Source organism: Vidua chalybeata, chromosome 3 (assembly GCF_026979565.1).
Source record: "Vidua chalybeata isolate OUT-0048 chromosome 3, bVidCha1 merged haplotype, whole genome shotgun sequence".
NCBI lineage: Eukaryota > Metazoa > Chordata > Aves > Passeriformes > Viduidae > Vidua > Vidua chalybeata.
The window spans coordinates 74,190,126-74,211,695 of NC_071532.1; the positions used below are offsets into that span (position 1 = coordinate 74,190,126).

General features: G+C 36.9%; 1 protein-coding gene across 5 annotated transcripts in view; it reads right to left on the reverse strand.

The window, feature by feature from the left end:
* Positions 1 to 21,570, reverse strand: part of KLHL32 (kelch like family member 32) — a 121,184-nt gene that overhangs the window by 48,043 nt on the left and 51,571 nt on the right. For 4 of the 5 annotated variants that reach the window (XM_053939074.1, XM_053939076.1, XM_053939075.1 and 1 more), the window contains one exon: positions 15,084 to 15,182. The exons of the other annotated variant lie outside the window; for it this stretch is intronic. In XM_053939074.1, coding sequence (XP_053795049.1) covers positions 15,084 to 15,182 — 99 coding nt within the window. The remainder of the gene's footprint in view (positions 1 to 15,083; positions 15,183 to 21,570) is intronic. 5 annotated transcript variants of the gene reach the window in all.

Here is a 21,570-nt window from a genome sequence, read left to right on the forward strand (position 1 = left end):
AAATCATCCCTAAAAGCATATTATACATTATTAAGAATGAGCCTGACAGGAAAAGACCATTGCTCTTCCATATTAAAAATATTCAGAATGGAAATAGATCATAGGAGTTGCTATCCCTGTGAACAACTTCCACTGACACTCCTCATTAAGCCTCTAGAAAAATAATTTGGATATGCTCAATAACACCTTGTTTGAACTTTTCAGTCCAAAATCTTATCACATTTTAGCTGCACTGCCCATAATCTATTCCACAGCTAAGCAAGATTATGTCTGCATCATTGTGCACTGTGGGCCTAATCACAATGACAAAACCTGAATGCCCAAAGTCTGTTTTTATTGCTCTGCTTGGGATCCACTTTGGAGACCCAGCAGATCAGAAAAAGACACTGTCACTTTCAGATGCAGAAGCATGAAAAAAACCCAGGCCAAAGAACACGAGAGCAGATCCAGACCTCAGGGATTACAGGAGGCAAACAGTACTGGAATATAGCAAGAGATTTAGAACCACAATTCAGAGAAGACATGGCTTCTCGAGGAGGCTGAGTGACTGCTCCTCCAACTACTCTGCATATATGTAAGTGAAAAGTGATCAAGACTGATAAAAAGCATCATTGTCACTAACTAAAAAAGGCAACATTAACAACTCAAGACGTTACACTAAATAACAAACAGGAAGCCTATTTAAAATTATCACTATACTAATGTTAACTCTCATTTAATTGATGTATACATGTGCTCTGTATTAAGCCCAGCAAGGAGTCACTTTTCTAAAAAACATGTTTCAGGGAACAGCCTGTCACCAAATTCTTAAGGATTACAAAGCTAACTGACACATCTAAAAACTAAGAATTGGAAAAGGGTAGCTGTAGTGGGCTGGTCATCTAATAACATCAGAGAATTAAACAAATTGCCTAAAACACATGGAATAACAGGTTACATAACACAGATCAATTAAAGTCTCAGAAATGTTTGCAAAAGAACCCAAAGCAACAAAACTTCTTTAGAATTTTAAGGCAGTGTGAGATACTCCATCTACTGAAATGCTGAATCCAATGCAGGATAACTCAATGATGAGTAGAACTTTGATAGACAGAAGACCTCAAGGAATCAATTTGGATCCAATACTGTTAACAGTTTAATTGAAGTAGAGAATGATAAGTTTTGCCTGCAGAGTCTGCAGAAGACTATGTAAGGACAGCATGAGTATTGTCAGGCTTTCTCTGTTACATAAAAAGAAAAAATAAATCGTGTAGACATATCTATATCTATCTGGGAACCAGTAACATAATATAGAAAATATACCAGGTTCTATTTGGGACAACACTGACAAGCCATCAGGAGGCACTAACAAGCAGTCATAAATAGCAACATCAGTTCTCAGCACAGTGCTGCAGAAAAAAAAACCCACAAACAAACAAACAAACAAAGAAACAAAAAAAACACTCATGTCATAAAATGCACAGCCAGTGCTGCCCAATAAAAGAAACAAGCCTTCTTGCTGCTTCAGTATTACATTTTAAATCTACTCTTCAATTATTGGTCCCAGTTCTGAAGTCCAAACTTTAAGGATACTTAAAAACTACAGGTTGGAAAATGACCTTTGCAACATTTCAGGTGCTCAACTTAGTTTTTTTTGAAGAAAGACTCCTGGAGGAGTTGATCTTGAGCAAAGATATTTATAACATGGAGAGAATATATGAAAGGAAAAATAGCTCTGACTAAATTTTCAGAGAATAGTTTCTGGTGCATGAATGTAGGATCAGAGCTGCCCTGGACAAGTAACTAGAAAGTACAGGACTGTTTGCATTGGCTTCATGGGATTATGTACATTTTGCAGCTCTGCATTAAAAAAAAAAATTACTGCAATAAAACTAGCTTTTTTGACAACTGTCTGTACAGGTAAAGAAGGAAATATTTGTGCAATTTGACTGCTGGGGTTATAATGGTTTCTCATTCCTCTCAAAAGCAAGAGACTTGTTGCAGCTGCAGGAAGATATGAGAGTACTCAGCAGTTAAAAGAACCTGACTGTAAGTATGTGAATGATAAAAAGGCAACATTTCCATTTTATTTGGAAAACTGTTATTTGTTCAGGTATCTCTGTGCTCCTGCAATATCTGACCTCAGCTCAAAAATCACTAATAATTTTATTTTTGTTGCTCATAGCACTAAACCAAGGCAAATTCTCATTTTACAGAGGAAAAAAGGAGAAGCAGAAGAATAATTTAAGAAGATTTCCCATGATGCAGAATATACAAAGAAGAGAACCTCAAATGCCTGGAACCCACTCCAGTGCTCTAGTAGCTATATAATTCCTGTATTTACCAACTTTAACAACATTTTAAGTTATGTATACAGTTCAATATATTAGCAAAACGTCTGCAGGGTGTATTGTATAGGCATTATACCCCAGTAAAAAAAAAAAACAAAACCTCTCTACGACTCTCCCCAGATTTATGCAGTGGGGAGAGTCCCACAACTCTCCCACAACTAGGAGCTGTGTTTTTAGTAGGTTTACAATGTATTAATCAGAATCTATTTCAGGACATATACAGCACTAAAAGGGATAGTGGTAGGCCATATATAGACAGAAAAGTAAAAGAATGAGAAAAATCTGAAGAACCACTGAATTAAAAAAAAAAAATCTGGACATGTGAAGATCAAGGGGAGTTTGCTTGTCTTTCACAGAATCACAGCATTAACTAGGTTGGAAAAGACCTTTGAGATCATCGAGTCCAACCTATGAACTAACACCACCCTGTCAACTAGATCAAGGCACTAAGTGCCACATCCAGTCTTTTTTAGACACTTCCAGGGACAGTGCCTCCCTGGGCAGCCCATTCCAACAGCAAATCACTCATTCTATGAAGCACTTTTCCCTAATGTCCTGCCTAAACTTCCTCTGGCACAATTAAGACTGTGTCCACTTTTCCTGTTGCTGGTTGCCTGTGAGCAGAGATGGACACCCAGTAGGCTACAACCTCCTTTCAGGTAGTGTGATAAGGTCACCCCTGAGCCTCCTCTTTTTTTCCAGGCTGAGCATATTTTATGCATTATTGACTAGGGATTTACCTTTCTTTCAGTCAGAAATTATTGTAAGTCTGACTTTCAAAACTAGAAAACCTAGAAAGGGTGAAGGCCAAATGTAAAAAATGGGCCCTGACTCAACATCCAGTTTCATTTCCTACATTTGACCTTCAGTAGTGCTAAACAAGTCACAAGTCTACCCAAAACTAATACATGTGAATGTTTACACTGCTGAAGGTGCCAATCACCAGCAGGAATGCATGAGCCTTCAAAGATCATGATGACTCTTGTCCATTTGTTTCTAGCAGTTCTTACCAAGAATAAAAAAGAATTCAATCCCTCACTTCCAAATCTCAAACAGTTTACAGTCAGAATCTCTTGTTTAGCATAAAGTTGTTTTTTTTTTTTCCACAGAGAAGAACATTTAATCAATGCACCATATATGTAACACAACCAAATGACAAATCCTCAGTGACTTCAAGATTTCACCTTAAAGACACCACCTTTAAGAGCTGAATAAATCATTGTAGGCTCAGTTTTTAAAGTGCTCACAACTACAGATACTTGCCAGGATTTCAATCCTGTAGAGTTTGAAAGGCACCTCTCCAGCATTTCCCTTTAAACATAACAGAATCAAGTGAAGCAATGCTCTGTGGAGAAGGACCTGGGAGTCCTGGTGGACAACAAGCTGTCCATGAGCCAGCAGTGTGTCCTGGTGGCCAAAAAGGCCAATGGTGTCCTGGGGTACTTTAGGAAGACCATTGCCAGCAGGTCAAGACAGGTGATCCTACTCTGCCCTGGTGGGGCTACATCTGGAGAGCTGTGTCCAACTCCAGGCTTCTCAGAAAGGGAGAGACATGGAACTCCTCGAGTGGGTACAGCAAAGGGCTACAAAGATGTTTAGGGGACTGAAGCATCTCTACTATGAGTCTCCATCACTAGAAATATTTGAGAACTGTCTGCACACAATCCTGTGCTCTGTGCTGTAGGATGACCCAGCTTGAGCAGCAAGGTTGGATCATTCAACCCCCAGGTTACCTTCCAACCTGACCCATTGTGTAACACTCTTTCACAGAACCTTGGAAGGGTATTTAAAGATGAGACATAGCTGAGTTGCTTCAAAAGGAATGTACTTCTGCAGAAAAGTCACTGCTTTCAAAAATTAACTACAGCTTACTGAAGAAGTTTTTAGCCAACGATTGTTCTATGCAATGTTATAAAAGCTAGTCCTTCTCAAATACAAATTTCAGTAAGAAGTGTTGCTAAAACAATCAAATTTCAAAGATTTCAACCACACTTATAAGCAAAACCTTACCAACAGCTTATAAAAGGTTACACAGGTCTAATACCGTTTTTTTCCCCCCAACTCAAAATATTCACACACTGATCATTTTTGCCACTTGCTTTGCTCCTTTTCAAGAAATTCTTTAACCTGTTCAAGTTTTGGTCCAGGGCTGAATGGTGCTATGTGAGTCCAGATCTTGATTAGGAATACATGGAAGTTAAGACTCACAATAGTACCTAGGGTAGTCAAATCATTTCAAGTGTTTGGTTACAGTGAAGTTTCAATAGCAGTCTCGGGGGTCCTGGACATCATCATTGCACACATGTACTTCCTACATACTTCAGTTCCCCATGAAGATGGTAATGCTGCAAATATGAGTAAAAATACTGAGAGGCAGGCAAACCCAAACACAAACACATATAAACACTGATTTGGGGCATGGTGTATAACAGTAGGCCTGTCCCCCAGTGTTTTTCATGTTCACAACATGCCACCTCAAGTCAGTTGGACTTCCAATCCTAGTGACTGCTGACAACTGAACATACCTGGGGTTACTACAATACTTTCCCATGATAATCAGGTGTGCTGAGATGCTATGGAAACTCAAGGCCATATCTATATCTAATCACATACGTGATTAGAATAGACAGTGCTTCCAATTTACAAGGAGAAGCAATTTAGAAACAAATTCCTCTATAGAAATTCCACTATATAGCTTTGAGAACTTCGACAACAAAGGTCAAAGTGTTTACAAGACAAGTTCAGCCAATATATCACTACTCCCCAAATCCAGAGAACACAACAGCTCCCAAAAAATTACTGTATAAAGAATTCCACGTGTTACCAGTTCAGTTCCTACTGAACTGTAAATAAAAGCCTTGGTTTAAGATCTAATGCTGCTTACACAGCTAGACACACTCTGTGACAGAAAACACAAATTCCATAAAACTGTTTAAAGAGATGGGAAATCTAGCAAAAACTTCCTCCAAATTAATAAACAGATGTTTTGAATATATTACACAAGAAAACACAATATATTACACAAGAATATTATTAATATATATAATATAATATATAATATCACATTATTACACAAGAAAAGGTGAATGAAGTTACAGGCATTTCTCATGTTTTTCATGTTTTAAATAACACACTCACAGGATGTTATTGATGGTTAATAAAATTGATGCCACTAATCTTTAAGCGTGGATCTTTAATTTTTAGAATTAGTGAGAAGAATGAGGACAGTTTATAACTTTCAAAGCTCTGATCACATACTGGCTGAAGATTCAGTAAGTCATTACAGCATGTATACATTTATGTTCATTCTGGTTTCAAGGCCTATTCAATACCTTGGACAGAAAGGGTGTTTTTATTCTAAATGGAGTTAGTCTACATCACTATTATGAAACAAATTACAAATTCTACTCATGCAGTTGTGCAAACAAAATACCATAAATGATGGAATGTGCTAAAATGCTGTTTCATTTACTGCTGCTACAAGATCTACTGGAGAAAATCAACAGGCTTATATGGAACTTGTTCCTTTCTTTGTGGTACCCTATCAATACAAATGGCTTAATAATATCTAACAGTAGCTAAAAAGAGATGATAATCTGAAATACTTCCATTTATAAAGCTACTTATACATAACTTAGGCTTAGGTAATTTTCCTTACAAATCTTTCTTAACTAGCACAATTAGTTAAGTATGTCGTAAGCAGTTCAGGTAGATGGATCACACAGTAATGATTAAGCCATCAGAAAAACATAAAAAATAGTGGGGCAGGGTATCAACTGCCAATTCCCTAAGTTTGTATCAAGTCCAGATTTCTTATGCCTTCAATGAGATATAGTCTATAAAAAAGACTAAAATGCAAATACTGCATAACTGGAGAATGTATCAACTTGGATCCTCATTACTTCAGTCCTTCTTCACCATTCAATAAACAAGGTTTTGAAAGTCTGTTCCATTAAACTGACTGAAAAATTTAATTTACAAGGTCTTTTTGACATCTTTTAAAGACAGAGCAGACTGAATCATTCACTATTTTCCTTAGCCTAATACTTCAGGCACTAAGTTGCCTCCTGAAATTCTATCAAATAATACATTTTCTCATTCATTTTCTTAAAGAAAGATTTTGCTACTGCATTTAGACTTTGAAATTGACTCCCATGAAAATAATACTAGTGTATCTAAAAATACAAAGTAGATAAGAGATAAAAGACATTTACTTCATAATGAAGAATGAAAAATATCAGTTTTATTTTGGGTAAGCTAGTATAAAGGAAAGAAAAGATGAACAATTAGCTCTCTACTACAGTGATACTTCTGAGATAAAATCTCATTGTAACTCACTTCAAGCCCAATGTTCTCTTCAGGTTCATAGGTTACAAATGATTGATAGTCACCATTTCGTACTTAGCATTCTGGCTTTTCCCATATTGTAAATACTTTACCATCAAAGTACTTTCTTGTTTCGGAAATACCTTTGCTAAAATGGCTCAATACAACTCAAAGTGCTTTAGATGAAAGCAAATTTAAGTAAAATTTCTCTCTGCTTCTTTCCAGGAGGTAAAAAACCCCTCTCTATGTCTGGTGCCTATATTCCTCTTCTTTCACATTAGAGCTGTAAGTCTCTTCTTTCAGGTCACGTCTTCCACATAAAAGTGCTAAACTAATGCCGCTTAATGACAAATTAATGTCCATGAATAAAAAATACACCTCTAATAGCATAGAGTAATTTGCCATTACAATATCATCATTGGACATGCCCCTGGTTTAATACGATGTATTTAATTCATAACTTAATGAGTGATATATAAAAAGAGAGAGATGAACCCTGCAATTACATTTATGTGAGTCTGTCACCTTATTTGTAAAACCTTAGAGTCATTTACATTCAAATTAGAACAAATGAGTGATTTCACAAAGTGCAGTGATAAATGACCATTGCTGCACAAGACAGAACTGTATTTCCTGTGAAAACATTAACAGTTTCCTATTATTTGTTAAAAATTACAATGCATATTGCCCAGTGTTGTGTGAATAATGACTTTTTTACTGATTAGGTCAGAAGACTAATACGGAGTAAAAATAAATAATTTTTCTTTTCATTTTTTCTGATTTTAGCTTGAATTTTTCTGCTCAAACTGTTATGGACTCACACTGCCACCTGCTGCCCAGGCCCGGGTAGGAAGGGCCCGACTGACTCATTTCAAGTCCAGTTCAGCCATTCTGCCTTCTGGGTGTCATTTCTTGCAATAAACAAAATTTTCCTCCAGACCTCTAAGTGGACATGTCGCTGAGAACACAAGCAGATAAAGATAGCTGCACTACCCAGTTACAAATACGTCCATTCTGTGGGCTCATGCATCCAAACTGCCTCAACTTGTAAGGAGAATTTAAAGTGAAATACACTGGGGACCGGGAGGGACAAGGAGAACATCAGTATCGATCAGATGGCAATAAAACCAAAGAAGAATTTTGTACACTAAGCATTCTGGCATTCATCAGCCCCCGTTTACAGCTTTATAAAAATACTGGAAAGATTCCAGAAGCAGAAATTTTTCAGGGAATGATGGACAGAAAGGTCATTTAAAGAGTCCTCGCTGGCTAGAATGACAACATGAGAAGGGCAGGGAGGGAAATTGTGAAGCAATATAGTTTCCCAGCTCCTATTTAAAATACATACTTGAAGCTGTTTGCCCTTCCTGACAGAACCTGCAAAGAGATGGAAGATACAGCACTAACTGCCTCTTCCCAACTTGTGACCTCTCCTGCAACTTTGCTGCAGAGGACTGGCAATGTGTATCCATACAACCACCTAGACAGCTTGGGAGCTTTGATCTTGCCAGCAATAGTTAACCTAGATGTTGCAGCACCATTTCTTTATACATCCATCATCAGTTTCAATTCACACTGCAGATGAATAGCAGCAAGTGGATTACAGTAAGAATGGGATTCAAAGTGACTGGGTATTGTCACTTTCGTATATTTTCACTTTCCTTACTGACACCAACTGAAAAATGGAAAAAACCACCATCATTTTTTTCATGAGTCCCATTTTAAGTTGGAATCCTTACTAGTGCAACCACATTTCATATATATAGATTATTATCTCTGTAATGTATCAGTATATTAAAGAGATAAAAGAAAAAAATTCCCCAAGTTATTTTTGAGTTTTCTCCAAGAACTTTTCTAATGACTATCAATAGCTTAATGACAACAGCTGACAAAACTTGCTCCTTCAAAAAATAGCAGGCTAGCACAGCAACAACTGGTTGTGTAACACTTAAAACCAGGAAAATGTATGACATTATTTTTGTCTACTTTGTATTCTTAGCCTGGGAAGGTTACTTCACCACAGGATAAAGTTGATAGACTTAAGCTTGCTGGTGGTGACTAATTCTGGGGGATTGAGGGAAGTGTGCGGAGTGTGCATGCATGCACTTAGATTAAAAACTCAGTATTAGTTAAAAAAAGCAAGCCTTGGTTGCTAGATGACCTTTAGATTTTCTTTCCAGCAGTTTAATTCGCTCTATATGAAAAACCCAGGAGCTAAAATCCCAACTGATCTGGGGCTTCTAGCAATACAAAGGTGATGCTCTCAATCTCTGGTGTACAAATTAATTCATCTCTGAAGGAGTTTATCTTAGTGAAAGTTGGGATTGTCATTGGCACCATTCCAAATGGAGAAGTTGGGTTTAAGAAAAATAAATAGCTTTGAAGCTCTGGCTTACCCACATATATAAACCATGCACACTCCTCCTTTTAATTCCACTCACAAATTCATTTGTAGCTTCTTCTGTTTAAAAACAGTAACATATTTCAATCTACAACACATTCAAATAGTTTCAAATTAGAAGAAGAAAAGATTTAGATCATTAGGCATTTGTACACCAGGAAAAAAAATTTGTTCTTTAAGCCTAAATTGACCATTACAGTAGAAGGTTAAAAATCAAATGCCTCTACCCAAGACAATTTGCCTGCTTCAATTATTACCATAAGGATTTGTGAGTTGATTAACCTTATTTTTGTATTCCAGGTCTGATCCTCCTCACTGTCTGCTTCTGTACACAAGAATCCAGAGCAGCACAGTACAGAGGCAATTCCAAGAAAATTCCAACTGACTGCTGTTGTACACTGCTGTGCCCAAGCTTATTTTAGTAACTTACCTATAATGTTCTTTTCTTCTTATCTTAAATTAGCTGCCTTTAAAGATGGTATGACTGACATCAGTAGCAAGCAAGCAGAGTTCCATTTAATGTAATAAAGTTTCTAAAAAGTAATCTGGTACATTTACCATTTAGCAGGGAACCTAATGTGCTTAAAACTAATGGGAAAATTGGCATCAAACCTTCAAGTTCACTTGACACAAAAAACATTTAGGATCCCAAGAAGAATTTTTACAAGTCAGAGTAATTTCAGTGGCTATCAGGACTACCACTGCTCATGTCTACTATACCTGCTCCTCCTAGGACCTATGAGAATAATAAATCATTTCCAGAATTAAGTACAAGGACTGTCACTTCAAATAAGTCTGTACAGAAACTATGCCACTGTCCAAACAGTATACATAATATACATAAATTATATCCCAGACTCTGTCCAGTGTATAAACTTAATTTGTTCTTCACAAAAGGTGCCTAATCTAGCAGCAGAAAATTAAAGGGATAAATGCTATCTAACAGTCATACCATGTCCTGCCTCTCAGAAATGAGTCCAAGCTTTGCTTTGGACTTCTCTGCAACTTCTAAACTCCTAACCCACAAATAACATACATTGAATATAATTCAGAATGTATCTAGAACTCCACTGAAAAAAAAAAAAAAAAGTACTTCAGAATATACAGAAAAATCACTTAGCTTTAAGATTTCAATTATGGGCAGTCCAATATCCCAGATCCCTGAATACCAGTGGAAATCAACTTCTGCTTTAAAAACCAATTACTCCTCACACAATACTGAGCTGTAGTTGATCAGTAGAAGGAAATTCCATTAAAAACTTATATTCTCAATAGTATTCCCTCCTTATTAAGACTCTTTGATTGTTGAAATAATTTGCAGTTTGTGGCTCTCTGATACTGAGTAACCAAACAGTTGAGGAAAAAGACAAAATTTCTTAGATCTACAACTAGTTATTTAACTCAGACATACTAATGAAACAAATATTTTGATGTTCTGAATAAATGTTTTAACACATTTATTCTCTTGCATAAGAATAAAGTTGCCATGTATCCTTCAGAAAAACATTCACAAGCTTTAAAGTGCAAAAATAGGTCATCACAAACACACTACCTAATGCCATGTTCTCTACAGTACCATTTAAAAAGTCCATTTTCAGATGGCCACCACATTTAATGCCTTTAACTAGCTATCTCTTGCTTTCTCCTATATCATATGACAAATATGGTGCACTTTTAAAAGGCAAAGGAGATATTCAGATAACCCATTCCTGTTACATTTCAAAGTTTGCCTATTGGCTGCAGCTCTCTGCTTTAGCCTCCTTTGAAAAACCTCAGCCAAAACTGACAATCAACCTGAGCTGGAGGAGGAAGTTGGGAAACAAGAACCTAAGAGAACTGGATGTGCAGGCTGCAAGCAAATGCTGTGTGAGTGATGACAGACCTTAGTGCCACTGAAGATAGACAAAGTTCAAGTCTTTAGCTCTCCCACACCTCTGTAGCAGTTAAGAAAAGCGCATTGCCTTACCGTTTGTTCAGCCTGAGACAGATGTGTGCGCTTACAAGCCTTGTTTCCATGTTTAATGTACCTGAGAATTATGCAGATGACATGAGATTCATGAATATGTATGTGTCTCAAATAAAACACATCAGCATGCTTCAAAAGAGTCCCCTTCTACAAATGAAGCTAGAAACAAAACCCCCAAACAGCAGAGGTTGTGAAATAATCATAATTCAAGGTATGACAATGCTGATATGGGGGGAGAAGTCTGCACTACACAAAGCTGGAATTAAGACCAAAAGTAAGGAATACTTGGGCATTTCTCTTGATTGGAAATAAAGAAAATATGATTTAGCACAGTTATAAAATAAAAACTAGTTAATTATCAATCTAAACTGAGCGTGTGTTTTCAAATGAAAATATTGAATCAACATTAGATGCCACAGAACATTTGATAATGAGAAGTTTATAGATGAAAAAATGCATTTAATAAACTAGAAGTGTTGTCAGAAACCTCCATTGCATTACATTATTGAGGGAAGAGAGAAAATGTTCCTCTCCTTTTTCCTGTCTTTCCTTTGATTGAGAACTCTTTTAAAAAATTGCCATAAATGCAATTTAAATGGTTTGTTAAAGTTTTTTTTTTTTAATGCATCAAAAAATTAAAGTCCTCTAATCTGTTTAGCCTACAAAAAAGAGGATCTGTCATAGTCAAAATAACATTTTGTTTATTCTGAGACAATCAAGAGGAAATTCCTTAAAGACCAGTCAATATAAAAGTCAGCGTCGGCTGGAAATTATTCTGTCCCCAGTGAACTAGAAATAATTCTTGACAATCAGACACTTCAGCAATCAACTGAGATGAATCAGATCATTACAGTGTTCTTTGGAACCTCATAGACTACCAATGTGCCTCAAAACAGATACATGAGCGGGCAATGCCAATTGCATTTGTGCCAAAAACCCCCATCCTTATTGAAATGCATGGCATTATTACAGGTCCCAGATAAAAGTATCCAAAAGAGAAGAAAGTCTTCAAGACAGTTCCAATGAACTGTCAGGCTGGATCATCTAGAGAAGAGCTGAAACAAGTGCTAACAATAAGAGCAGCACTCATACAGGAAAAGCTTGGTCTAATCAAAACAGTTAAAGACAATCCTAACAAGTTAAAACTCTGTGTCATCATTACACAACAGTAAATGACAGCTAGATCCCACACACCGTATTTCCTGAATTTAGGCTAAAGTAAGCTAAGTTCATTATATCTGAACAGCTCAAAGCAGCTCAAAGTAATTCAGTAGCACTGTAAATGAAGAACTCTGGCACACTCATTCATCAGAAAGAAGAGAAAGGGCAAGCACTATTCCTTTTCCAGCATCTGTATCGCAGCACGTGGGGTGACAAGACACCCCAGTTACCAACTGCAGAGAGGATAAGTGCTCTTAAGAGAGGATAAGCCTTCTTTTAATTACTTGGATTTTATTTGCAGATAGTACTAAAATAAGGCAAGAGCTATTTTTTAAAGTCACACAATAGTATGTAGAACATAAACAGATATTTGATTTAATTAGTTTGGACCTGAAAGATATCACAGTTTTAACATGCAGTACTTTGTTGACCTCTGTTAAAAAGACTTACAGCAACCACTCAAGGCTGATTACTTGTATGGACTGCAACCACACAAAACAAACAAGACAGGTGAATTCTTACTGTGATCTATTCAGACTGCAGGTCTGTCTACATGTATGCCTTGCTGAGGTGAACTTGGTAAAAAAAACACCGTAAAAAAGAGTAAAATACAGCCGAAACCCCAACATGATATAAGCTACAGCCACCTCACAGATGTGCATGCAGATTCCAAACCTTTACGATCAGACCCTGATTCAAAAATAGTTTACAGAACTAGCACTGCTCTCTGTCTTCCAACACATATTCTCCTCTTTTTTCCCCTTCATCCACTACCTTATTCCCTACCTCCACTACTGTAAATCTGGACAGTGGGTCCCACTTCCTCTTTAATTTTTACAACAGTGTAGCTCCAGTTGTCCTAACCTGGCACACTGTTCAGGGCACAACAGTGCTTTTTCACATCTTTCACACATCCTCCAGCAACTGCAGGCCACAAAGTTGTGGTTTCTATCACTCATGAAAGACACGGTAATCTTGTAAGTTGTAGAAATAGAAAAAACATGCAAATAAACATATGCATGAGACACAATGCATCAAAAGACATGAGATCAACAGGAAAAGCACTAGCAGGAGAGGAATTAAAATGCCTCTCATTCTTTTGCAAGTTATTTTGTGCTTGGACTTCATCTTAAAGGGCTTTTCCAACCTAAAGGTTTCTCCGGCGTGTTCAGAAAATTTTTACTGCTCTATTAATTACCAAGTAATTTGGAAGAAATATTTACTAACTCCAAAGTATTCGGTTTTTTATGGGGCTAGTGTGATTTTGGGGTTGATTTAATTTTTTAATTCATTAGAAATCTATTTCTAAATAATTGACTATAGCTTGCCCATTAAGGACAAGATTCAAAGCACTGCTAACTCTGTAGTTGTCTGTCTTTCCCCTGCAATGGCATTAGGATCAAAAAGTACTAAGATGGTGCTAAGAGAAGAGCTACAAATACCAAAGGCCACACAACACAGGTAATAGAAAAAGTTAGCACAAGGATTTATGTTGAGTATACACCTGCCCTCTTCCTACATTCTCTCACATCCCTATTTGATGAGCACAACAAACAAACTTTTCCCTACTCTTTAATATGTTCTGTAGCTTCTTTGCTGTAATAGTCTCTTTAGTTCAATTTCTGACAAAGTAAGAGCCACATAAGAATCAAAGACATACTCACACCAACTGGTCTGTTTGAGGACCATTAAATACATTGTATATGACTACCAGTGTTATATTTACATCTTTCTCATTATAGTAACCGCTTCCCATGCCTGCCTGACAAATGGTTTTGTGGCTTATTTGGTATCTCGCAGTTCTTATTTCTCAAACCAACTATCTTTCCCATCAAACCCATGTCTGTTTTCTCAGAAAAATTAAATCTCTTCCTGCATTCCTGAAAAAAAAAATTGCACCCTCTGTCAGCTCCTTTAACTTTGTAATCCATTTATAATGCACAAATTAATACCAACTTATTATCTGAATATACATTTTGAAGGGGTTCCTAAGGTTAACATTCAAAGAGCAGATTCTTTCTCTGTAAGACACAAAGCCTTTAAGTAGATGCTGAAGTTCTTAACACGAGGTTCTGCATGCCCCTGGTGCTCAGGAGCTCAGCATGCTGCCAAGCACGCTCCAACTGCTCAAAGGCAGTTACGCTGTTGGAAGGCAAGAGCACACTAAGAGCACTGTGCTGATGTGCATCTCCATGCCCAAGTGCTGCCCAGGTGCAGTTAACACATTCCCATTTCAGAAACGGTGCTGAAAAGTTACTGAGAGGAGCAAACAGTTCTGTAGAACTGCTACTGCCATTTTATTTTTAGAAGGCTTTTCACAGACACCCGTCAAAGCTGTGTTCTTGCTACCATCATAAGCCATTTCCTATAAAAGCCAAGCATGAAAAAAAATCTTTACCACAACACAAATTTTTTTTGCTTGATAAAGGCATTGGCATTACGGGCATAAGTTTTATGAAGAATAAATTACCATTAAAATAAGCCCTACTCCTTCAGTGGGAGGTTGTAGTGCCCTGGAATACATGTCAATGTTCTGTTGTGAATTACACATCTGAATTTGTCACAATAATCATGGATCCTAATAGGGAAATATCTTCACATTTGGTACACTGAAGTAGAAGAAAGCAAATTCCTTGATAAAAGGGGGAATCAACCTCCCACGTGTGGATATTAATCAGTAGATCATTCTTGTTTTCAGGAATGAAATGGACAAAATGGATGGAAGGATAAAGCATCTACCATAAACTGATATCTAAATTACACCCAAAAAAGTTCTTCTGAAATCCAGTTTTTGCCATTTAGATTACACCAGGTATTGTACTTATAGTCTCCTACTGAAATTAGGCCTGAAACAAAAGTGTACCAAACAGAAACAGCTTATCAGGCCAAAAAGCCTCACCTCAATAAGATAGTGAGAACATAAACTGAGAAGCTCCAGCAGCTGCAAATGACTCCCAGCTGCTAGGACGTCCTGTATCACCCCTGGTTCCAAAAGGATCTGTAAAGAAGAAAATGGAAGGTTTGTCATCTGGAAGATGCACTCAGAGTATTTGTAGAAAACATTAAAGGCCTTAGTTATTTCAGATATTTAAGTCAACATAAAGAACAGAATACAATAAAGCAAATAGGGAAGACTTTACAGAATAGGGACAGATTTTCTAAAGTTCATCTGAATTTCCCAAAGGATTTTTAAACTTTATTTTGGTTATTTTCTTTTTCCTGTGAGAGTCCCTATGTCACAATACCCCCTAAATCCTTTGAAACTAAATGTGTGCTGTTTAAGAAGGAGACTTTTCAAAATAACAGAACTTCCTTTTCTTATCTGTATACTTAGATCCTTCCACATATACTGATGAATCAGGCCAACAGAATTGACTCAGAAGTCTCCTCTAATAATATTATTCATGCATGTAAAGCACATACAGACTAGGAACACCCCACTTATTCTGCATGGTACCACTTTATAATTTTCCTAACCACTGTCTTCATTTTAGAGAGCAGGGCTCTGAAAGCACAATGAGCATGTTGCTGGGGAAGTGCCAGGAAGGGCTTGGAAACCAAGACTGATTATTCAGTTACTTGCTCACATGAAACTCCTACTCATTTCAATTAAAATCATGTACAGGCAGCAGTAAGGATAATTGAGCCACAGCTCATAGACCACTGTCTTGGGGTCAGCTTGTTAGAGCATCCCTTTTGGGACACAAAAATGTCTTTGGGAATATGGACACTGGTCAATTTCTTATTAGCAATCAGACTACAAACTATCTAGATTAAATTTTTTTAAGTAGCACAACATCCAAAAAAAAAAAAAAAAATGCATGAGAAAAATTAAATTTTCAAAGCTGCTCACTTTATTCAATTTTATCCTTGTACTTTCCCTGGCTCCTTTGGTTTCACACCACATGAGGTCAGTCTCTCACTGCTTCACAGAGAAGTAAAGCTTCCTTACAGATCCTTTTCTTTCTGCTCACACAATTCAGTTTTATGTCATAGCATCATTTGTATACCTCTAGTGAAATGGAATAAGGAAAATGGAAAACACAAAGAAAGATGCTTAACTGCATCTTTTGTAGTTTAACTATTTTTGAAGGAAATGAAAAAGAAGTGTATACATTTCTTCAAGCAAAACCACAAAATATCTCCAACATAATGGATATTTTAGGAGTAGGCGAGTAGGCAACTGATCCTTGCTTATATCAAGAACTCATTTACACTGAGTTCTGGCAGCGTATGAAATCCTTAATGCTTGTGCAAATCACTACATTTATTAATACCAGGTTTTAAGTGAACATTATATGTCATTTACATGCTATATAAAACATGAAGGTTCTTTATCTAGCCAGAAATTCATGTAAGGATCCTACTGTAAATGAGAATCAGGCCCAGCACAGTCCAGGTTTTTGGCTGGTGCTACTGAGGTTGCTATGAATGATGAGAGGTAGTTTAACAGAAAGTTAGAATTGATTTCAGAGACAAATATATCTCCAACAGACACGGATATTAAAAACAAACAAACAAAAGAAAAAAAAAAAAAAAAGCATGTCGCTCTCAAGTATTTTCAAGTGAGAACTCAAGGTCAGACTAAACAAGCTGGTATAGACCTTGCAGTGGTTTTCATTCACACATGATTGACACTGAGGAAGCTGCCATCCTATGGCACATCACTTACTAAGTGTCAGCCAGAGAACCAGAACCCAAAGCAGATTAGTACCTTGTAGGCACAGACAAACTATTTAACTGAGATAATATTAATGTATTTTAAAGCTACAGCAATCCATTTACAAGTAATACTAGTAGCACTGAGATAAGTACAAGGACAAGAGGCAAGGAGAGTGGCTGGCTACTGTCTAGAGATGATTTGCAGAAAGTCACCAACAAAAGTTCATTTCAAGGTGGCAGATGTATTTCCTACAGATGTTCTTCCATTTTTACAGCCGTCCTATACCATGCAAACTATATTCTACTGAGAAAACAGAATCACTTTCGTGATTGAAAGTCTAGTTTATCTTTTCACAAAACTTTGCTTTAAATTGAACTACCTGATGTTTTATTCAATACTCATTTGGATATAGGTAAAAAATACTAATTCATCCATGCTCAATGTTTACCATTGGGAAACTGCATGCTGGTAAAATCCACAAGGAAAAGAAAATGATAAGTAAAGAAGGAAGAAAATATTGCAAGCCTTCCTTCTACTGAAACTGGGGTAATTCACAGTTATTCCACACCTTTGAGCTTTTATACACTAAAGAAATTTCTTGGTTTTTACTAATTACCTGCATAGATGTTTATATGTTATACAGGCCTTCCATTTCAATATTAACAGTAAATGCACATAAATACCACCAAATGCACACCACAAGCACTCACAGTGACTGACTCACCTCTGCTTGTCTAACTCTTAAAACAATAGTTCTGAGGTCTACAGAACGATGCTTATTGCAATTAAGGAGAGTGAAACTAAGGTCTACTTTGGATTCACAACTTCAAAATTCATCACAAATTTTAGTATGAAAAAATAGAGAGAAGCTTAGTCATTTTCTGTAATCCATCCTCAACCTAAGCGTTATGAGGCATAATTACTGGGGCAGAAACTTAAAAATAATTTGGACTCATCAAATTCAGACAAAAATGGCAACCTTCACCAGTGAAGAATGTGCTTTCTCATGACACAGGCAATATTAGACAGGTTGCTGTACTATTTTTACACTAAGATTAATTAGATGCAATTCTGGTATTGCACCTGGCTGCACCTTACAATCACCCCTGTATTCAATCCTTATTTTGAAGGGTTAATTTTCATTACACTTTCAACTTCTCTCTGGCATATGATGGTACCCAAGAAAATCCCCTTAAGCAACTTTTCCCTGTATACAACAGGCAGATCTTGTGATACATGAGTAACTTTCTTTCCTAAGCCATCAAGCCTGACATACTGCTCCATTTTCAAAGTGATTTACTTTGACAAACTACTTTGCTCTTACAATGACTGTTTTCAAACAGGAAACCTGTTCCTTCAAAGCAGCCTTTCTACTCTCCATCATGCCACAAACCCTCCAGAGAGGATGCATAAAATACAGTCTGGTCCCTACTGTGGTCAGCTCCACAGCCCAAGGGATTGAAGCAATGCAAAATCTGGCTGTTGGTAACAGAATGCTGAGGTCACAAGATCCAGAAAGGCAGACTACATAATTTCTTAGATCCATTATTTTTAGACATACAAAATTAATCTATCTGGAAACTTATCCACTTATACTTCCTGGATATATTGCAGAAAGTTTCTCTTCAAATGCAAGAACTAGAAAATGGTAAATTAAACCTGACCTTGTAAAGCACAATACTGAGGCAGAAAAGGGAATTTTATAACCAGTCCCACTGTTATAGAAACCCAAGGACCTTAACACCCTGCCCCATTTTCTTACCCTCCAGCCAGCAGTTCAAAACTAGAATTTATTCCCTCTTAGTCCAAGATTTATTTCTTCTTTTCCCAACTCAACCTGCATCCCCCTCCAACACTTTAGGTCTCTGGGTAAGCATGGGAAAATACTTAACTGGTATCATGTATCTTGCCTCTCTATTCAATCTTCTTTGAGACTTGTGGCAACAGTGTGTAAGAACCACCAACCTTTCCTAAGAACAACTACTCAGGCCTCACCTCCACATTGTCCAAATCAAAAATGTCCTCCTACTCTTTTAATGCCTCCTGAACCCACCCTCCTACAGCCTACCAAAAAAAAAAAAAAAAAAAAAAAAAAAAAATCAGAGCAAAGAGGGCAATAACAGCCAAAAAAAAAGAATGAAAAGGAAACTCCTTAAACTGTCCTTTCTAACAAATCAATTTACAGCCTGAGGGAGAAGGTAAGATCCAGATTAACTGTCACATCTGTGGAGTCTCATGAGATTTATATCTGGAAAGAACAACTAGAACATTCTATTCCCTGAATACTGCAGGCCACTATATTTATCCACCATTTTTAAAGACACTAAATAATGGCTGCTTTAGGCCCAAGATGACTAAACTGCATACCCAGACAAAGATTGAGAGGTTGAAGATGGACTTTTATCACCTGCATTCCAGCTACTCATATATCCCCCATATTTTTCTCATTTCCATACAGCTGTTTGTGGGACAATGGAAAAGTGAGATGGTGGCATGATTCACATTAAAAATACACCAGTTTTATGCTGTAACAGTAAGGAAATATGTAGTCATATTTAATTTGGGAGAAAATAACTTTCTAAAGACAGCACAGCACACTAGTGGCTTCTTAGTGCTTAATACCAAGTTCTCCTAAGTTCCATTTCCCAAGAATAAGGAAATATGCAGCCCTGCCAGAATATTCTAGAAAGTAAACTGTATGGAATTTAACACAGAAAACAAGAAAAATAATTCTAAGATTCCTGCCACTCTGAAGAGAAAAAAAATCCTCCTTGACTCCACTTGCAGTGATCAGCATTTTGAACAGGACAGGCATCAAACACAAGTATCAGTTGTTTTTGCCTGATGGAGATCATTCCGTGTGCTTAAGAGCAATCAAACACCTTAACTTTTCTTTTAAAGTAATTTAGACTGCTTTTCACTCCCAACTAGATAGCACTTCTACCTGTCTCCCTGTTCATTCATGATTCAGTTGAATACTGAGCTCCTTGCACATTGACAAGTGCAGCTTCAAGAAAGTGAGTGAGGAAAGAATGTTCTAGTCCCCTGCAGGCAACTGCCCAAAGCCCTGGCACACAATGTTTGGCAGCACTTGCTACAAAATCCAGATGTCTCATTAGCCAATGCCAGAAAGCATCACGACCAGCATTTCTCTGATACGTCATAATATTTTTCCAGAAAATTAGAAGAAAATCCATGTTAAGTGCACAGCATACACATCATAAAATCACAGAGTATTTCAATTTGGAAGGCACCCATAAAGATCATCTAGTCCTATCTCCCTGCTTGCAGGGCTTGCCCTCTAATTGCAGGGCTATCCAAAACTAAACACATGTCCAGACATTCCTTGAACTCTGACAAGCTTGGTATCATGACCACTTCCCTGGAGAACCTGTTCCAGTGACCTGTCACCTTTTCATTATGTTCATCCTGAACTTTCCCTGACATAGATTCACTATTAAGTACCATTACCACAATTAAAGAGGGTTTGGATAAGGAAGACTCCAAGCAAATTCACTATTCTTTAATCACTTTCAGCACTAGAAAAACTGTCTTGTCCATAGCTAAATTTCTGTCCAGAGCAAAAAAGTGAAAGATTTAATTTTCTCTACAATAAACTGCATAAAGTGAGTTAATTAGAGCTCTGTATTCATCTAAGCCTTTTAGGTAATCTGTAGCTGGACTGTGAAACTAGGACCTAGCTGTAACCCCTAGTGCTAGATACAGAAACAAGATTATCCTGAGAGAAGTTAAAAAGGAAGTGGTCCAAATCTAAGTATCAAATTCATATTTTTTGCTTTGAAATTGCATTGAAAAATTATATTAAGTATTTGCAGTAAGACACAGACCTGTTGTATTCAGTTATCCATGACTTTGGCATATTGTCCCCAGTAGAAAAGAGCTGAAATCACTTTTGCTAGGGACAGCAGGTAATTTAATTGAATCATTTTAATCTAAAAGCAGCCAGTGGAACTGCTGTGCACAGGATGCAGGAGGTCACTTACCCAAGAAAATCAACCATCACAATACAGCTTTGCAATACACCTCCACCCACAAGAGAGGATTAACAAAATAAGGGGCACTAAGATATTGACAGCTGCCTTACCCTGGTCTTAAATAAAAATGGCAGATAAAATAGTGGCTGATCACTAGAAAAACTGTCAGCATCAGATGAGATGGGGAATTGATGAGAGATGAAAGCCAAGATTCTACAAAGGAATCAAAAAAATTATAAGGACAAATAATTGTACTTAGAAATAATAATTATTTCTACTATTTCTTTACTATCTAAGAAGGTATTTTACTCTTTCATGTTTTTTGTTAAATAAATAGCAAAGCTAAAAGAACAATTTCAAAAAGAAGCTGCAAGATAATACTTTAACTAATCAGGGGTCTGTGTGTGTAAATGTGAAAAATCACATAATGGTAGTCTACCAATTCCTGAAACCTGTTTGGTAAAGTAATAATAGCTGTTAAGAGGATGACAGGTTTCAAACTAACTGAATACAAAGTAAAGGCAATAGTTAAGTAGGACTCACACTGGTAATACATTGAAGTAATATTGGGAGCAACATACCTGGAAATAAACTGAAGTTCTAGATTTGTAACTGGAATAATATACCCATATTACCTTTATGGAAATGCTGCTGCTACATTAGCATTTTGTGAGTAAAAGAAAACCTGTTAAATATGCTAATAACAGAAAGTTTAAAGCCTATTTTTG